The sequence below is a fragment of the Poeciliopsis prolifica genome, unplaced genomic scaffold, assembly GCF_027474105.1.
Source record: "Poeciliopsis prolifica strain line A6 unplaced genomic scaffold, Auburn_PproV2 SCAFFOLD016, whole genome shotgun sequence".
NCBI classification, from domain to species: domain Eukaryota; kingdom Metazoa; phylum Chordata; class Actinopteri; order Cyprinodontiformes; family Poeciliidae; genus Poeciliopsis; species Poeciliopsis prolifica.
This window is the reverse complement of record NW_026562391.1, coordinates 10,383,840-10,403,759: the sequence shown is the minus strand read 5'-3', so window position 1 is coordinate 10,403,759 and position 19,920 is coordinate 10,383,840. Positions and strand designations below refer to the sequence as shown.

Below are 19,920 nucleotides of genomic sequence, written 5' to 3'. Positions count from 1 at the left end.
ACATAACTATCAGAACACATAGGAACCCAAATAATTTTTATTCGACTTTCAGAACTGACGATTCATTTATGCCTGTTCAAATGCAGTTTTCAAATAAACAGTGACCAAACACATCTTAATGCAACTGATGCTTTACAAAGTAAACACATGGTCTTATGTGACCAAGGTGGAAACGGAAAAAAAACGGCTCCGTTTTTTTTTTTAAGAACTGAGAGAAACAAGAATAAGAATGTACAGAGAACAATTTCTTTGAAATTATTTCAGATAGTTTGTGGCAGAGGATAAGCAGTTTTAGATCTTTGCCGCTGAGCTCCCTGACCGTACAGTATGTCCTGTCCCCTGATTATTAGTGCCTGTGTGGAAAACGCATGGCAAAAAGGTAGAACAACAACAACAAAAAAAAGATTACCCCTGCCACAACTCAGGCCTAACCACCCACAGCGTTAGCTTGAATTATTCCTAACAGGTACAAAGACCGAGCAAGGAGGGTCGCAACAACCCCAGAGATGCAGAATATTCTTCAAAAACTGTAATTAACAACATGAAGGGAGCCCAGCGCCCAGGCAGCTCCTCTGTTTGATGTGAATGCTGGTTTGTAAAATGACATTAACAGGAGAGGAACGTTCCAGGTTGGGATTCACATGGAGGCAGAAACAGAGGCTGAAGAGCAGTAGACACCCTCCCTTCGTCTTCGTCCTCCTCTTCCTGCTTTTCCACATGTTGATTAGTTCTTGATCAATCCCCCGTCTCCTTCGCTTACAAAGCGCTTCCGCCCTCTGGTGAACATAATAAAATTCAACGTGTTGCACAAATCTGGACCAAATACATTTTGTGCTTGTTAATTGTGTCCGCAAATTAAAGTGCCTTACAAATATTTGCGCAAATGCAGAAGATTTGAATTTGTGATCGTGTTTCAAAGTCAGACTTTTGCAAATAGGGTTTCACATTTTTCTAATGTAACACCAGGCGAGAGCAGCACACCTCAGAGTTTGATTGACTTTGCATTGTAAGAGAACATTCCCGTAATGCTGCGCAAAATGAACCCATTGAAAGTTCATGCAAAACAAACTTCTACTTCGCCCTTCAATTGAACATAAATAACAAAACGATCTAGAGCCAGACAGCAGCTTTTCTTTATGGCTGGTTTTATTTTCCAGCAACAAGAATTGGCCTGGAATAAACATAATAAAAGGTTGTAAAAAGGTCACAAAGGTGATTGACAAAGAACTAACCTGAAAGGACAGGCGTCCCGCAGCTGTTTGGTGATGACAGCCTCCTGGTAGCAGAGATCCACAAAGGCCTCCATGATGGGGTGGGCATGGGGCACATCCAGACTGATCTCATGCAGCTCGTCATACACGCGCTGGAAACATACACGCGCTGGAAACCCTGCACGTAAATACGAAGAACGCCAACAAGTGTTTGTAAATATTAGTCTGAAATAGTACTGCAACTAACAGTTACGTTAGTAACTGATTATTCTGATGATTGATTGCATAAATAAATTGGCACAACTTTTTAGATTTTTTATTGAAGAATTTCAACCTTTTTTATATAATATTGGAAATACACAAAGAGAAACAAATAAGTAATTCAATTGTCTTTAAATATGAGAAACATTTTATGGCCTAAAAGACAGTAACATAGCCTTTTAGTAATGCATTCTTTTTTATATCTTATATGTAGAATGTATACATTTTTGTGCAGTTTCGGCTTAATTACTGGTCTGTGTGGATCTTTCATTAAACTACCTTATTTTGAGTTAACAATTAATCAGTTACTAATTTATTTGATGAATATTTGTATAATTGATTCATAACGACTAATTTGATTAATTGTTTCAGCCTTAGCCTGAAAATCCAGACAAATTTAGTTTCCCTTACCCTGTTCATCTGATCCACTGTGATGAGGCCTGTTTTCCAGAAGGACTGCAGAAGTTTCATCATCATGTGACTGGCAGTGTCCCCATTTGACTCCAGCACCATCACTATAGCCTGACATGCATGACAAAGACCAACATAATAGAAGAAACATGAACAGGCAGAAGGCAGTTATGCTTTTCACCACAAGGTGGCAGAGTATCCACCTTAACAGGATGAAATTCCGACCAGGGAGCTGTCAGGGACAAGGACACAGCAATTTGATGTTGGACCAAGTCCTAGTGATGTGAAAGTTAAGGTGTTGGGCAGGCTGCAGGCGAAGGAACATTTACACTATCATTTAAAATACACCAACCCAATTATTATCCTCTTCTTATGCTTTGTAATCGAAGAAGTAAATTCACAATGAGTGCAGATTCATTTAAAAACCATTGGACACTTGAAGATTATATTTCAACTGTAACATTAGTGGTGATGGTGAAACTATAAACCGTGCACATAAAATATATCCACAGCCTTGTTATAAGGCCCCGTTTTTTTTTTGTTTGTTTGTTTTTTTTTGACAATATAATGATCAGATTATGTCCTGAAGTGGAGGAACATTTTCCACCTTGACTATGACCCATAACCTGTACAAACCAACTGAAAAACAAAAAAAAGTTTAAAATGAACTGTGATGTGCTTGAATAAGTGTGAACATCTTTGAATTAATGTTTTGTTGAGTCACCTTTCAGGGAGAAAAATGATGAACATGCAGCAGATTGAAAAGGTTTTATCCATCAGGCTGTCAAGATGCTGAATTCCCTTCCAGATCTCCCATGTTTTCCCTCCCTGATCTCTACCCTCATACACTGACACCTCTCTCTTCCTCCTCCTCCCATGAACAAAGAATGTTGCACAGATTTAGAGCAAGCTGTCATATGGAATTCCCACAGATTTAGTTTTTATTGTATATTTTTCTCTTTTTTTTGCATTTTGGGCCAGGGATGCGAGTTGGACACCATTTCAATTCTGTGCATGTCTTGTACTTGTGGCAGTTTTGACATAAATTGTGTGTATTGATATGATTATTTTAGATTTTATCAGATATTTCAGAAGTTTTAGGTAGGAGCCAAACTTCAAATGGGAAATGCAGGAGGACATACAATTAAAGTAAAGCAGACGGAAGCTCATCTTCACAAGTTGGAAACTAGCAGTTACTTACATCAAATTGTCCACAATCACAGCAATAAGTTAAAGGTATAAACAGCTGCAGCTGTGACAAGCCTGAATAAGTAAGAGCAGTATCGGATGTAAAAAAAAAAAAAAAAAAGCAAAATGAACAGCTTGGAAACATGAGCAAAAAGTTGCATCTTTCAGTCATTCGTATTACATCTACATGTCAAATAGTTGTTGGGAGAGGTGCCAGAGAAAAACCTGTTCTAGCCTAACATTACACACATTAAATAAATGTACTATCTTGTCACTATAAACAGTGAAAAGATAAATAAAAAATATCTCTATCGCTATCCATCAGTGAATGCATTTTTATTGCAATCAAAAATGTATTCATTTCAAGACGTCTCACAATTTGTTACTTATTGTGAAGTCAAACTTTGGTAACAGAGACACATCATCTGCTAAATATGAGTTGCCAGCTTTAATTAATAATAATAAAAAATAAAAATAAAAAAGTCTCCCAGTTCAGAAATGAATGTGTTGCCAGTGTATGTGATAAAGACAAACAAATGCTTGATTTACACTTGCAGGCATTTTGAACTAATTTGGACTTGGCTTCAAGATCAGATTTACTGAAACTGAGAGAGTAACAGCCAAACACACAGTGTCCTTGGCCCAAAAAACAGGAATCCTATTTAAAGCAGAGATTCATGAGTACAGCTCTGTCTTCGGCTTACTTGACAACACATAAGCAAGAAACAAAAAGAAAAAAACTTTTTAAAGGTTTTGACCCACACATCTTCGCTTGGAAATGTGTTGTAATAAACTGGTGAAGAACAAATAAGCACCAGAAACAGAAGCAAGACGGACTGAATACCTCATAGACCAGCTCATGATGGAAGTGAGGGACTTCCAGGTCCCGGAGACAGCGCTCAGCCTCGGACACGTCCCCGGATATCAGGTACTCCTTGAGGAGAAGGTTCATCTGCAGCAAACACAAATGAGGCACCAGTCAGAGTTGATGTTGCTTGGACAAATAAATCATTACAGGGAACCGGGGAACAAAGTCTAATGAATCAACTGGAGTCTAACAAGATGTAAGGCTCACTGAATTATATTTTTGAAGGGTAAGAAGACACTTAACAACAGATGATTGAAATTGGGATGAAAATGATCCCAAACACAAAATAAAAAACTGATTTTGGGTTTTACAAAGCAACCCACAAAGCATGCTCGCAGTATGCTAGAACAACCCCAACTTCAACCCAATTGCACATTTTTTTCACTATGCTTAAAAGTCAGATCATACCAAGGTTCTTCATTTGAATCCTTTTATGGAGGAATTAGCCACCGGTTAAGATGTGAGAAAAGTGTCATCTCTGCAAGATGCTTCAAGACATCTCAGTTATAACAATGCTTCCAAGTCATTCAGATGGAAATCTGAATATTTGAGTCCCAAAAATCAAAGAAACTCGTGTGGGTGGTTGAAAGGTAACAAAGATCATAAAATATCACTGAAAAGCTACAATAAGTTCCAGTTGAGCCCAATCATATTGAGATTTCAGACATTAGCATCTTAAATCAAACGTGATCCTTTATTACATCCCACATTTTATTGTGTCAGAGGGATCAATGCACGTGATGCTGTTGATTGGGAAAGAGGATGCAAGCAAAATGGGAGACATCCATCAATAATCTGCTGAAAAGTCAGCAGCACTGTGTAGTGGGACGTAAAAGTGTGAAACTATTTACTCCTCTGGGGAGATTGTAATTGTGTGTTCTCACATTACCAGATAATCTGGGCCAATAATGTTGACACTAAAGAGACACGTTGATGGGAATGATGAATGCATATGGAGAGAGAAAGTTCAACAGCTAGTTTAATAGGAAAATAATCCATGTTTCCCACTTTTTACAGCAAATCTGCCGCTGAGAGACGAGAGAAACAACATCTGATTACATTGCTTTCCAATTAAATAATACATTCATCTCAACAGACTTCGAGATAGAGCTGGAAAGGTTAACCCACACAAATTGTCCTTAAGCTCCTGAGTGTGTCAGTCGTCTGCACCTACACTCATCTCAGCCAGGAAATCAAAACCGGACAGGACAGTTCCAAGGTCTGAAGGCCACACAATACTGAGTGCACAACCTGACACAACATTGCTTCATTTCTGAACACAAGTTCTTGTGAATGTTGTACAACAATGTGACCGGCCATTACTTCAAATCACCCAAATCTGAAGACGGAGGGTGACTGTAATCAAAACAAAGCTGCGGCACACAAACAGAAGGTGTTTTGGCCTCGGCTGTGTCCTCGTTTTCACTGTGGACACTCCTGAGAGGACAAAACGCTCTGCTGACACAGCAGTCCAGCAGAGCACTGCCCTGCAGATCTCTACCCAGCATGCATTTCTGCCTTCTGTTTATGTTACATAACAACAACAAAGATCCCTACCTGGTCAATACAAACACTTTGTGCCCTGGTGTTAGACCCTGCTTAATAAATCACTGAATCATAGTTCATTTTAAATGACTTTTTATTTGAAAGCAAAACACTTTCATTACTTAGTTTTTGCTCACCTTTTTGACAAGATGTTTAACGGGTCTCAGACCTCCACCAACACCCCACACGTTATCAAGACCAATCATTCCTTTTTTCATGGACAGCAGCACTGCAGCACGATCTAAAGCCACTCTGCACAAAGAGAAAAGAAAAAATACCCACCATGTCTACAGTGCTATTTATTAAAATAGTAAACACTGACGTTTCTGGAAATCCACAATAAGGTCAACGCAACTTATACTGGCTTACCTTGCATGGTCACAATCCACTTTCCCTTTGTAGCTATCCAGGAAGTCCATGGGAAGGACGTGATCGGCTATGCCTCGGGCTATGAACTGACCTAACATCTGAAAGAAACAAGAGGAAACGTCTTCAAGAAGAGTGGGAAAAAAATGGTCCAGTGTTTTGCAACTTTGGACGGAACGTCTGTTATCTAACCAAGATTCCTGCATGTATTTCCAGAAGAAATTTTTACACATTTCCAGGCTCAAAAGTCAAAATTCAAACAGACATTATGGTAGCAAATTTATAATAGAATATTCAAATTTATTGTGTTAGATGGAAATGATTTCTAGACAATGAGATAGGAAATAAAGTCTGAAAAAACAAATATGTTTTCATTTTCTTTTTCCATCTATCCTGATCTGGGTGATGCCTAAATCTCAACTAATCCAGATTGGTTTAAAACACACTTTTTTTTATTTCTTTAACACTTGATTAGTGCTTTTACAAAGCTAGTAACGAGTACAAAGCTCGTCTCACAAAGGCTATATTCAAGTAGTGAATAATTTTATTCAAGTACAACAACAGCAATTTTTTACTTAAGCAGGCATTCAACATTTTTGTTAGCAATGTTAGATGTGTATCTTCTTTATAGATTATGAGATAGTCAAAAATATAAAATAATGTGCAAATCTTGCAATTTTCAAAACATTTACATTTTAGAGCCTATTAAATTGAGACAAAAGAAAATAAAATCCACATTTCACTTGTTCACAGTGTAAAGTGTTTGAAACCAACACCTACTGAAGGTGAATTATGTATTATATAGGTGAACAGTGAAGACTACCTCTATGTGATAAGATACAGTGTATATTCATATACCGTCCAAAAGGCACTGGAGAAAACATGTTATTCTTAAAAACAAATAAGTTAATTGTATTCTAAAAACTACACCAGTCTTATTCGAAATGTCTGATCAGTTAGTGCGGCCTTGGCTTAAAACTCGACCAAACCGGCAATCTTATATGGCACAAACACTAATGAAAATGGGCTGTGTTTATTTTTAATCTTTTAAGTGTCTTAAGCCCTGCTTTGCCTCTCCTCCCTACTAAGCAAACAATACCAAGATCAGATCCAGAGCTCTGGCTGCCACCGTTTCTCTCTCAGGGTGTCAGGCCTACCTGAGGGGCCTCCGGCGTGTCCAGAATGAGGTCCGGCAGTTCTTTCAGCATCTTATCGAAAGCGTGGGCCATTTCACCCTGCGTGAGCATCTTCCCCGACAGATCGGACAGCAGGCGGGAAGTCAGCTCCCTGTGACTGGCCTTGCCTTCCAGGGACAGGGACACAGCCACAGAGGTAAACTCGTACTTATGTTGGCCCAGGTTGAGCTCCTTCAGCAACACCTGGAAGCACCACAGGATTGAACAGGATCTGTCACTCTATTAACAAAGTATGCCGTCTATTCATCACTATCATTAATGTTTCTTAACATTTACACTCACTAAAGCAACATATTTCTCCCTGATCAATGTATGCATAGGAAAATCAAAAGGAAATGCACAGTTTTAATCGTTTACCTCGACCTCTTTTGTGTCTCCGTGTTCAAAGTACTCCAATACGATCGGGTTTACCATTTTTTCTAGTTCCTTCTCTTCCACCTCTGGCACAACCGTTTCATAAACAGTGTCACCCTGTGGCAGAAACACATTCACACAATGAGTCACAAATGCCCCCAAATTGTACACGAAGTACACAAAGTGAAGTGTAATCACAAGCCTAAAGCTTTTTCACATTTTGCCACGTTTTACAAGTAAAGATAAATAAAACCTTAATAAAACAATTTGTGTAGAGAAAAGCTAACACTGCACATCGCACAGTGACGTGCAGCTAAACATGGTGGTGGCAGTATCATGCTCTGGGGATACTGTTCTTCAGCCGACACAGAGAGGCTAGTCAGACTTGATGGAACGATGAATTAGCGCTACATAAAGAAAAGTTCTGAAAGAGATCCTCTTAGCGGCAGCAGAAGACCTGAACAAACATTCTAAAGGTTCACCTCTGGAATGGCCTACTCAAAGTCCAGATCTAAATCTGATTGACAATCTATAAAAATTTCTTTTTTCAGATGCTCACAATTGAATCTGACTGACCTTGAGCTATTTTATTTAGATCAAAGAGCTAAACACAAAAAAAAAAAAAATCCTGAAAGAAAACTTGGTAGAGACTGGAGCAGACGTTCACTTTCCTGGAGCAAAACAACCATAAACATGCAACCAGAGCTGCAGTGGAATAGTTGATGTCAGGCTCTAATGCAATGAAGAATATGGGGAAAGACTTGAAAATAAAAATAAGATTTTAGTTGTCCCACATTGATAGAGAGTTTTATTTGTAAGCTTCAGTTTTAGTGAGAGGTGGTTCTATAAAGGTCTGGCTCAGGGTTGGTGTGAGACTAAATTAGTACACATCTCAGATTTTCGTTACAATATTAGTAAAAACGAATGAAGTCTGTGGTTGCAATGTGATAAAATGTGCAAAAGTTCAAGGTGTGTAAAGACTTTTGCAGGGCCCATTTATTATTTTCTGTTATTATAAGACTGTAAGAGTTTCCAAATAAGTCATTTCCCCCCCTACACTTTGATATTTTCCCAAGCACACAATGACCCTGTAGCGTTCAGTAGTCCTTGATCTATTCCGCAGTCGGACTCAAAGGCCACACCGACTGCTTGTGTCCCCATTTATTTTTCGGTACCACTCCGTCCCTGCTCCCCTTCAACATATTTGAACTGACTTTTTGCACCAGTCAAGGCCAAATCAAATCAGCTTCTCTGAGCCAATTCCAAAAATCGTTATCAGGACCCTTTTTTTTAATCGTTCTTTCTTTTTTGAAACAAACAGAAGCCGAATTCCCAGGCAGTAATGCAGTTGTGTGATCGAGGCCGGGAGATAAGCACGCCAGCCCATCAGCATCACGTCCCGCATTCACATGATAACCGGGGTTAAAGATTGAAAACAGCGTTGATTGTAATGGGACGGGGCCATCTGGATTAAACAATCGAGCGAGACGGCGTGTTGTTAATGAGCTTTGGCCAAATCACATGCAGTGTTATGTCTCTACAAACTATGACTGCTGCCGGATCTCTGGTTTTATTACAAGACAAAAATATATATTTCTGCAGTAATTATTTTGTGCAGGTGCAGGAGGAGGTTCAGAACGAACTACTGCTGCTGCTGTTCAGACATGGGAATGATTGTTGATGTGCTGGTAGTCTTTTTTATGTTACTCCCCTAATAATGTCATTACTTTATAAGAAAATACATTTCGATTTTGATTTGATTTGTATGACCTGTATGCGTGTGTGAATCTGGCATTTGTGAACAAAACTAACTATGGGTTATTTATTATCTGTTAGTTCTAATTATGTTTGAATATGAACAAATATCTTGCTTCCTGGGAAAATACAATAACAGACACAAAGTTATCTGAATGTGCCAGAGGTATGAAAATCGATTTATGCTTCAGTTTCTGTTTAATTTTTACTTCAAAATTTATACTGCTGAGGAAATAGTATCATATTTATATTGTGACAAGGAGACAAAAAAATAAGCAGCTCTGCTTGCTTGAAGCAAAGAGATTAGGGATGTCACAATGGAAATGCTGGAGTGTTCTTTATATCAGTATAAAAAAAAGGTGCCCTTATTTTGCTATGACCTCTGATCCGGTTTCTCTAGTCAACAACAAAGCTGGTGAGAACATACGGAGTTCAAAGATGCTTCATCAAATTTAATATCATAAACTTATGCTGCTCTTGGAGACATATGATGTATGTCTGCAACTGCAGAAGTTGAAAGATCCTCTAATGAAACCGGAGAAAATATGTTCCATGTCTGGAAAAACAGATGATCTGAGAGAGGAAAGAGACATCCCCATAGAGACCCACTGACCTGAGCAGATTCATCATAGTTGGGGTCTCGTACGTCCGGTTCTTCAGCTTCATAAACCATCCCAGGAGCACCCCAAACTCCTTTTCCACCTGCCCCACCTGAGCACAGCAAAAACGTGAACTAAAGGAAGTTCTTTAACATAACTAATTTGCACAGTTAATGACAGGAAGTCATAATAACTTCAGTTAAATTTAGTTATGCTGCGAGAAGAAAACTAACTTTGAATTTGATCCGAAAACATCTCCAGATGTGAAGCTGATAGTAATCAGATCAACAATCACATCTACCTTTCTTTGGCAAGCCTCTGCCTTTGCCTGTCCTCGACTTGCGGTCGTTGTTGTGAACTTTGCCCTTCACGGCATGCGGGTCGCCTCCTGGCGTCTCGCCTGACTCTGAGACGGACTCGCTTGTCGAGTTGCGGGATGAGGATCTGCGCAGGCGGCGCTTGGCTTTGGCTTTGAGGCGAGCCTCGTGGAGTGCTTTCTCTTGGGGCGTCCAGTTGCCATTGACCTCCGCCTCGTCCAGTCCATCATCGTCATCACTATAAGGACAGCTGGTCTCGGGCTGGTGATCCAAGGTAGCCGCCCCTGTGGTTAGAAAAGAGGAATTATACAAATTTTATCAAAAGTAGAGACGCACAGACTAAGCCACAATTTTGAGGTCGAAAAAATCATTTTTAAGCAGCTAACTGGTCATCTGTCAGTGCTGGTCAACCTAGGGCTCCACATTGTTAGAACATCTTGCACTAATGATCATAATGGCAAATATTGACAGGACAATATCAGTTGACATTTGAAATGTATGCCTATTTTCTTCTTTCTTCTCTTTCTCATCTATGCTTCAGTCACTCTATGACCTTTAGTATTTTGGCAACGTAATTTGAGCTTCCACTGACATGAGTCTTTAACTGAGTAACTATTACCTTAGCATGAAAAATACGAGTTCATAAGATGTGGAACAAGTTATCCAACAATCATATTACTCCAAACAGTCCTTTGCCATATAAATGTTGCTCATTCTGATATTGCAATTGCACACCATCAGATAACTTGAATTTTTTTATTTAAAATTCAAACAACTCTGATCAGCAGCCAACAGTTCTGAGCAATCCAAATAAACAGTGAAGAACATTCTCCAAACTCTTTGATATTTCAAGCTTATTTGTGTTTGCGAAGAGACTCAGATTTGTGTTGTTGGCTATATAACTGCAAAATCATAGTAAGACCATATGAAAAAACATATTTCATTGCTTTCACTGCTATCCCCCATGCGATTTATCCCAACTGCTGGTCTGGCCTTCCCAACCTCCACATTCTTTCAGACACCACTGCTCTTGACCTTTGTATAGAACTATGTATGCAAAAGGGCTTGGTGTTGCTTGGTGTGCAAACAGTAAATGAATCTAACCGGAAGAAAAAAAGTACGATTGAACAATTTTCTATATCCCTAAAACCTACTTTTTTCATTTGTAAGCTCAGGGTTGCAATACGATCACACAACTCTTTTCGTTTCTGCTAAAAGCTGAGAGGTTTGTTTTGGTTTTGTTGTGCGTGATTTGCTAACATAAGCTTTTTTCTGAGAGGAACTGTTCTTACTGCACTGTGTCTTTAGGTATGCTTACATACCTAAAATGCAAGCTCCCTAAAATAGCCTTTTCTGGAGGTAATTTTGTTGAATATAAACTTGAAGTAGCAGGTAATTTTGTTGAATATAAACTTGAAGTAGCACCAAATAGATTCCTGAATGCTGTTTCTCCCCACAAGTTAGGGAGAAAAGAATGATATCAAGAATTTAGCAAATGCTGCAAGCTAAAACACGTGGTCCAGAAAACTCACCCCTACCTTCCAACATATACAGACATGCGTTGGGTCAAGTTAACATACTACTACTCCTGTGTGTGTGAAATCCTATATTTAGTCAGATTAAAGTGTGTAGAACAGCACAGAGAGAAGAGGAGCACAGCTGCAGTGGTGACAGGGAGGGACAGACAGGGAGAAGCGAGCACATGCTGGAGAAATGCTGACACCAGTTTTTTTTTTTTTAAACAGTGGACCTGACTACATATGGCATGAGTGGATGCAAGCTTGATCACATGGTATGAAAAACAGCAATGAGGCGACACAGGAACAAGATGTAATTAAAACCTGAATCCCTCAAATAGCAGATTGCAGAGCCTATAAACGCACACAGAGGTAAACTGAACATTTTAAAGGAGCTTCTGTCCTCCACATGGTTCTCCCTTTGGTCTGCTGCACAATAGAGCTGACCAGTTTCAGGAAAACGAAATCCTAAGAAACCAACAAATACCTAACTTCCTTGGACCAATCATTTTCCTTTTCCATGACAGCTTGAATATGCACTGCAGGCCTTAGACAACATACTCTAAAACATTCATTGCGCTTGCATAATAATTTTTGGACTGTGCATCTTGCATTTTGACAACAGAACAATGCATTTTTGATAACAATGCACAGACCTACCATACAATTTAAGGGAGATTAGTATCATAGTAGCAGGGCACGATTAAACAATTAGTATTTTGGAACAAAGAATTACACTGCCTTGCAAAAGTATTGTCACACTCCACAAACTTGGTAACTCTGGAAGAGCTGCAGATATCCACAGCTCCAGAAGAACCTTTTGTTAATTTGTAATCTAGTCTTTATACAATTGTGACAAAAAGAAAACCGCTGGCGAAAGATGCCCTGGAGTTTGCGCTGATCTTGAAAAATGCAACATGTAATGGAAGTACTACACGTCATGTGGTGGCAACATTGTATGGTGGCAACATTGTACTGTGAGAATGCTTTTCTTTAGCGAGGACAGGAAAGCTGGTTGGGAGTTGATACACAGATGGAAAGACCAAATAGAAAGAGGATAACAGAGCCAGAACTCCAATTGGAATAGTTTAAGTCAAAGCATATTCAAGTGTTTGATGGTCCCGTTGTGCTTTCTTCTCTCTTCCATTTCATATTTATGAATACTCTGTTGGTCTATCATGTAAAATCCCAATAAAATACACAGAAGTTTGGAGTCTTAAAGCAAATAAACATGATCAGTTTCAAAGAGTGAATACTATCAAAAACCACTGTGAACCTCTGATCAAAGTGGTACAATTCTTAAAACATTGAAACACTGAAACTTCTATCATATTTTTTATTTTTAGAAAATAGTAGGAGTGTCTTAATATTCTTATTAAAACAGCTATGCACAACAGGAGGTAAAAACACTGCAGATTTCAGTTGAGTCAGCAATTTATACCCAACTTAACCTGCTCCAATGCAAGCACACAGCCACACCCATGGCCTTCAGAAATCTGTAAACAGCCGTCCATGTGTCATCTCTTCCTTTGGCACCTCCTCCTCCTTCCCTAATGTAGGCTACAGGTCCAAGCAAGGTCATAAATTAGGAACTAACCAATGGCTGCAGGCCAAACCGCTTCTGCAGCCAACTGGAAAGGAGCACCCAGCAAAATAGGAGCTTGCAGGAAAACTCAAATCCGTTTGCCAAGACGGGCCTTGCAAAACAAGCAGAACAGCACTGCCCCCGAACACAGCGAGGACAATGTTGCTCTGTGATAACAGAGCTTGACCGTAACGGCTGAGAGTTGCACAACACAACGGCAGCTCCGAGTGTCGCCGACAGTTGGCTGAAACTGCAGCACCAAGTGTGCTCCAAAACTGGAGTAGTGATCCTCAAAAACATATTTGCATTTAATCAGCTTACAATCTATACCAAAGGTGCAGAACATAGAAATTAGGTCTCTGCAAAGGCTCGTGGGCAGACTCCACAGCCTGCAAGCCTGCTAAAGTGTTTGGATGTAGGCGTGCATGAAGTAGGAGTGTTTATGAATGAGAAGGGAGTCAGTGGGGCAGAAGTTTCACATGACTCACATAGGGACAGTTTTTAATGCTCTAAATACAGACTGTTTTAGAGCACTGTTTATAGATTTCTTCCACTCAACAAAAAAAAAAAGCTTCACCATACAAGCAGCAAAACTGGCAGCAAAAAAAAGGATGTGCTGTTAGATTAATGTTGGAAGAGGGAATTTACATTTATGCAAGTGAAATCTGAGTTCAAAGTGTTTATGAACACAAACATCTCGAGTCAAGAACCAAACATTGTAGCTGAAAGAGACACATATTAGCTTAATCAGCATTAGTATTCCTGTATGGCTTTATAACACGTCTGAAGGTGACTTATGAACACAACGAGGCTGTTTTAATTAAACATCTGATCCAATAGCAAAAGCTAATGTGCAAAATGTATTAATTTAGGAGAATATTTTTACACGAGGAAAGCAACAAAATCCCTCATCGCCGTAGATTCTCCAAGTTTCAATATGTCTTTAAAAAGGAGTTAAAATATGAAGCTAAATTTAACTATTTGAGCTCATCTAGGACATTATTCCACAGTATCGGTGTGCTGGCTGAAAAATCTTCATTACTTTTAGTTCTCAAAGGTCATTTTTGTATGGTCAAAAACTTTAGCTGTCATGATTGTTGATCTTAGTTGTACAATGTTAGGAGGTCAGAAGCACAAACCCAGAATGGGCCTTAAAAGTTATTAGTACACACAGGCCGGTGTTTACAGTAGCGATGCTTGCCACTGCTATAGTAAACTGTAAACTTCTGATCATTTTTGTATTTTTCTTTCTAGAACTAAACCTCCGACTCACACACACAAAGTGGAACATAGAAAAAAAAATCAAGGAAAAAGCTGAACTGGTTTATAAATCTCAGAGGACTGCATCTGTACTGGTTATAGGTTCAATGTAATTTTCCTTACATCTTAAATTTATTTTATTTTTTTTATGTATTTGATGGACAACTAATTGAAGAGAGACAGAAAACAGTACTTGCACACACCAGTAATACAGTATCTCTGTTTGCACTTGCTGAATGCTGCAAGGAAAGAGTGAGAGAAAAATTCAGCTGTTTGATTAAACTTGGGGATTTTATTATTTGTACGAGCCAGGTAGACAGTGGTATATAATGTTACCATTAGGTATGATGCTGAAGACTAAAACAACAACAAGAACAATAAAAAAAAAATAAAAAAAACTGAACCTATGAGTCTGTGCTGAGATAAAGGAATAAGGCATGGCAGCCTAGCTCTGCTTTATCTGTAAGACATGGGAGGAAGGGTGTGGATGTGCTTTGGGGTTTAACTGTCAGGCTTTTATGAAAGAGAGCCAGAATGGAAATCTTTCCCCTAAATACAGGTTTGTTAGAAACAGCACAATCTTGTGTGCTAACAGCTGAAAACTGAAGGAAAGACCACACAAGCTACCAGTCAAGAAATGTTTGCTTTCACTGTCAAAACTTGTAGCTGTATTTCAAGAAATGTATCAAGTCAGCTTCTAGGGTGACTTTACCTGACAAGACAGAACCTCAAAAAAAGAAACTGCATGTAAATGATTAGGGGAGAAAAGATAAACAGGGTACAGGCTTGGCTTAGTTAGCAACTTCCCCAAGCAGATTGAGATATGACAGGGGAAGGATGGGTTCGCCATCCTTATACCTGTGAAACTAAATGGATTCAGACAGTGTGAGCAAACATGTCATTAATGCATGAGTGGACCAAAGGTTGACAAGCGGGTGGAGAGGAGGGTTACAACCAAGATGCTCATAAAATTATAAAATGTACTCAATGGGCCACAGAGAAATCGGACTTGACATCTATAGTTTCTTCCAAGATGCAGACACGTTTAGTGAAGGAATTACATCACAGTTCACACAAATGGGGGGGTTATATTATAGTTAAGCATCCAGCTGAAAAGTCAGCAAGTGTCCAACATTAGGAGCAGAAGATGCAGGCTAATAGTAGGACTTTGGAAGAAAATGATATGATTTCTGAAACACACAAAAAGATTGAACTGAGCAAACCGATCTGGTATTGAATTTTTCCAAACATAATGTATTAGAATCTGCAGGAGGTGATATTGTTGATGGATAAGACCAAGAAAATGCCTGCAAAAGCAGAGAGGTGTGTGCTTGAATAATGCAATATAACAGAAAAGCCAAAGAAAAGTAGTATTGTCTCTGTCTTCACTTTTATGGAACCTCGTAATTAAAACCACACGTACTGGTAAAAACATTTTTTAGAGAGCAAGAAAATGATTCCAAAAAGGACCTGCAGCATTTTCTGCCACACCCATCATTGCTGCTGAATGTCTGACATGTAGAGAAATTTCTGATGAGCCTCATTTTACCACGTGTGCACACTGGAGTCTATGTTATTGAATATCTTTCCAGCAACATTAGCAGGACGAACAAAGGAAAAACATTCATACACATTGCTCTGGAGCCAGATTTTGTTTGCGTAAGGGGTGTCACTGGTTTTGTATTTTGTCCAAAACTGAATGCGCTAGTGCAGTGCTTATATTTAATGCAACTATTTAATTAAGGCAAAGCTTACAAAGAAACCAATCAGGGAGGAAAAGGGGAAGCAGCCATGGAAAAGGATTCAGATCAATTTGTTCAGCCTTTCCATCTACAGCAGCACCTATCATGAACTGGTGTCTGGAGGATCAAATGAGTAAGGCTAAAACTCTGTATTAAAAATTATCTTCTGCCATTACTATTCCCAGAAAATGCGATGAAATCAATTGAGAATTAAAAGAGCCCCTGCATTTTCCTTGCTCCTCTATTTTTTCAATGGTCGCTTCAACAATCTATGTGAACTTTATCGTATGCATTGCAAGATGTGTGGCATTTTGGAATTTCCAACAGACTGAATATCTTGTTAATGACATGCAAGGTTTGAATTTATGATGCTTGGGATATAATTTCACCTCATTTACTTCATTCATCATGCTCATATGCAGGGGTACTACTGCACAAAGCGGTGCTGTTTTGATGACGTCCTGACTCTTGCTCTCACTGCTATTCAGGGTGTTCTTCACATTAATTGCATTCCTTAGAGGAAAAGTTCAGCCACATGTGTAATCACATTACTTTGGGTGCTGAAACAACACTATCACTCTAACTTTCTTTGGTGCATGAGTGTTCAAAAGAATCCATAACAGTGATCACTATAGGTGATATTAAAACCATTGCATCATAACAAGTGTCTTTAAGGTCTGCTTAGTTTGACCCACTGCTGGGTGAACTGAATGTCTATGTTGACCCATATTGCACAAAGGAGCAGCCAGCTGCCGTCCAGCCAAAGACAATGGACTGTTAGACAGCATGTCAACAACAACAGAGAGTGCTTCATCGACTGAATCTGGCCGAAGAGAACATTCGAGTTTGGACATCATCTTTTTATCATCCTCAGGTAAGCGCCTTGCAAGAAAAGTGTTCATGACGCTTGAGATTTTGTCACATTAAAGCAATAAGTTTCAAAGTATTTTACTATGTTTTTAAGTGATGACCAACACAAAGTAGTGCAGAGTTGAGAAACAATTTTCAACTTTTTTTTATTAATAAAAATCTGAAAATAGCAGACTACATCTGATTTGGTCTCCCTCATTTGGATGAACTAAGAATACTCAGTGCAAACGATAACGCTCAGAAACCAGCTAGTACAGTGAACCTGTGAAATTTAATCTTTGTGAAAATACTCTTAGCTCTTTCACAAAACATTTCCCACGAAAATGAGCCTCCTCTCGCCATTCCTAAATCACGACTGGATACAGAATTAAAATCAGCGCCACAAGTCTTCCCACACTGTTCTTTTGAGGACAATGAGAGTAGATGAATTCAGCGCAGCGATCCTCCTGTTGGCTAAGCAAATACTTCATATCCAGAGTATGACGCTGCCACCACCACGTTTCATAAGAGGGAATGATGCCAGCTTTACAACACATGCAGGGCTAAAAACTTAGATTGTGTTCACAGCATCTTCTTCTACACCTCGGTGGTTGAGCAAAACAAAACTAAAAAAAAAAAATGAGGGAAATGTGTGGCTTTTTTCTAATAATAATAACTTGTTCTTGACATGTGACTAATGGCTTTCTTGCAAAGCAGATTCATTCACCTGAGCTGTGGCTCACCGCAATCCTCCAGAGTTACTAATTTCTCTCCTTGCCTGGCCCTTTGCTGGTTGCACGTGATTACAAGCAGCGGTATCACAGAAAAGGGAAGCTGAATACAACTACGTGCCAGACTTTTCAGATTTTTATTTGTGAAATATTTTGAACGCCATGTATCTCATGCCGATGCTTTTGCATTTAACTTTCCATGTGTCAGCCCCAGCACATACGTTTCATTATGCAACGGTTAAATACACAGCATCACAAGATTACGTAAGCCTTCTCCTGGTGCCTCTTGTGGGATATACGTGCTGACGTCATTTCTTGGCATAAAGGAGAGGGAGCATGGAGCCAGTGTATGTGGAGCTCTGTTATTAACAAGGAAGAAAATATATTACATTCTTATTGCTGTGCAATAATTTCTGAGGATATTATGAAGATCGTTTATTTATTTATTTATTGCATTTCAAATGAATTATTTTAGATGGTATTTAGATTGAGTCCCCCCTGAATGAAAAAAAAGACATATAAAAATCAATGTTCTGGATGAAAGCAAGATAAATCTGCAGTACGTTAATGAACGCAATAGGAGTGCACGAAAAAAAAAACAAGTAAAAGGTGTCCGTGTGCGCCTTGATGATTCTTGCAAATAAAGCCGACATGGGGAAAGACGCAGGCGACTCCACGTTACTCCACGTTAAAATGGAAACGCAAAGACCTGAGTGTGCATCTCGAGTGCAAAGCGGAAGTGGCCTCGTCCAATCAAAGACCGTGGCAGGCTTGAACGCGAAACGAGCCAAACAAGCACAGTTGCCACGAATAAAATAAAACTCGTCGAAGCAAAAAATAGCATCGGCTTGAGTGCAACAAAAAGGAGCATCTGCTTCGAAGTGCAGCGCGTCCCGCACTTAAGCGGTGCGCTGGCTCCGCGTGCGCGTGTGTATGCGTGTGTGTTTTCAACAAGGGCACATGGTGGAGCATGGCTAGCGCTGCAGCCCATCCCATGCACGGACACAATGCACGTCTGCAGGCCCCCGTCTCACAGTTTTGATTTTTTTGTTGTTGTTTCCATCCCGCGCGCGGTCCGCCACAAAACGTGAGGCCGAGATCACGTACTCACCGTCGGCTTGAGGTGCGGAGGACAACGCATCCACTTGGGTCGCCATGGCGCTCTCTCTCTCTCTCTCTCTCTCTCTCTTCGAGTGCTCGGTTAAAAACCCACCTCACAGTCACGGCGCTGGGCTGCAGTCGGCGGCAGGAGATTCCCCCCCCTCACCCGGAACAAAGCTGCGCTGGTTCGTCCGCACAGATTGAGATGCGTGGAGGGAAAAACAAACAAACCGGAACGCCTAAACTGTTTTCCTTGTTTCGCTCGTGCACCGTCCCCGATTAAAGAGCTCCAAAGGGGTAAAAAAAAATTTTTAAAATATGATGACACAGAGTGTCGAAATGCTACGGAGTGAAGGAGTGAAGTGTCAGCGGCGAAGACGGAAAATAAAAAAAATAATACTGATAAAGTCGTCGGGGAAGTAGGGCAAGCTCGCTGGTCGGATTGGATTTCAGCAAACCGCCTGCAAGATAAACAAAGTCTGTTTTTAACTTTACAGGAGCGTTCAGAAGAAGAGTCACGTGGAAAAATACACGGATGGGGAGTGGTCAGCAGAGGGGGTGGGTGCTGTTCCGGCCCGACCAATCACAGAGCAGAGCCATAATGTGGAAGCAAAACAGGAGTTTAAATGGTCTGGAATAATTACTGGGGCCCTGTTTGTCCAATTGACTGTTTTTTTGTGTGTGTGTGTGATAAAATGCGAGGCTGCTTAGCTGCAGCTATTAGTTGCTGCTATATGATTCTTTTCTTTTATTATTGCACGCTAAATCTAGCTTAATGCAAATAGAACCAGAGGTGGGTAGTGAGTAGTTACATTTGGATTGCATTTACTTTTCCTTGTACTGTTAATCAGGCTTAAGTACATGCTGCCAAATGTGCTCGTGGCAGAGAAACAACTTACCATTCTAGGAAAAATGTTTAACCGGCTTTATTGGTGGCATGAGTGCTCATGCTAACTAGCCTGAGCACTCATGGTAGGGTAGGGTAGGCCTATGCCTACGGGGAAAAACTGCAGTGTAGCAAAGAGCAAGGGGAGAGTGTAAGCAGCATGTTCACTAGGATGATT

General features: G+C 39.8%; 1 protein-coding gene across 1 annotated transcript; it reads right to left on the bottom strand.

The window, feature by feature from the left end:
- Positions 1 to 19: 19 nt before the first annotated feature.
- On the bottom strand, positions 20 to 19,365 carry pdcd4a (programmed cell death 4a). The gene is made up of 11 exons (XM_055041379.1): positions 18,867 to 19,365; positions 10,056 to 10,355; positions 9,769 to 9,866; positions 7,404 to 7,517; positions 7,008 to 7,229; positions 5,854 to 5,951; positions 5,622 to 5,736; positions 3,916 to 4,023; positions 1,883 to 1,994; positions 1,233 to 1,371; positions 20 to 776 (listed from the first exon to the last, which is right to left on the bottom strand). The coding sequence occupies exons 1-11, from the start codon at positions 18,910 to 18,912 to the stop codon at positions 725 to 727; spliced, it is 1,404 nt and encodes a 467-aa protein (XP_054897354.1). The 5' UTR covers positions 18,913 to 19,365; the 3' UTR covers positions 20 to 724.
- Positions 19,366 to 19,920: the final 555 nt, after the last annotated feature.

Coding starts and splice junctions, on each gene's coding strand:
- pdcd4a (XM_055041379.1), bottom strand. CDS start 18,912: ATGGCGACCCAAGTGGATGCGTTGTCCTCCGCACCTCAAGCCGACG. Junction 9,867..10,055: donor CAGAGGCTTGCCAAAGAAAG/GTAGATGTGATT, acceptor TGCTGTGCTCAG/GTGGGGCAGGTGGAAAAGGA. Junction 777..1,232: donor CGGGACGCCTGTCCTTTCAG/GTTAGTTCTTTG, acceptor TATGTTCACCAG/AGGGCGGAAGCGCTTTGTAA.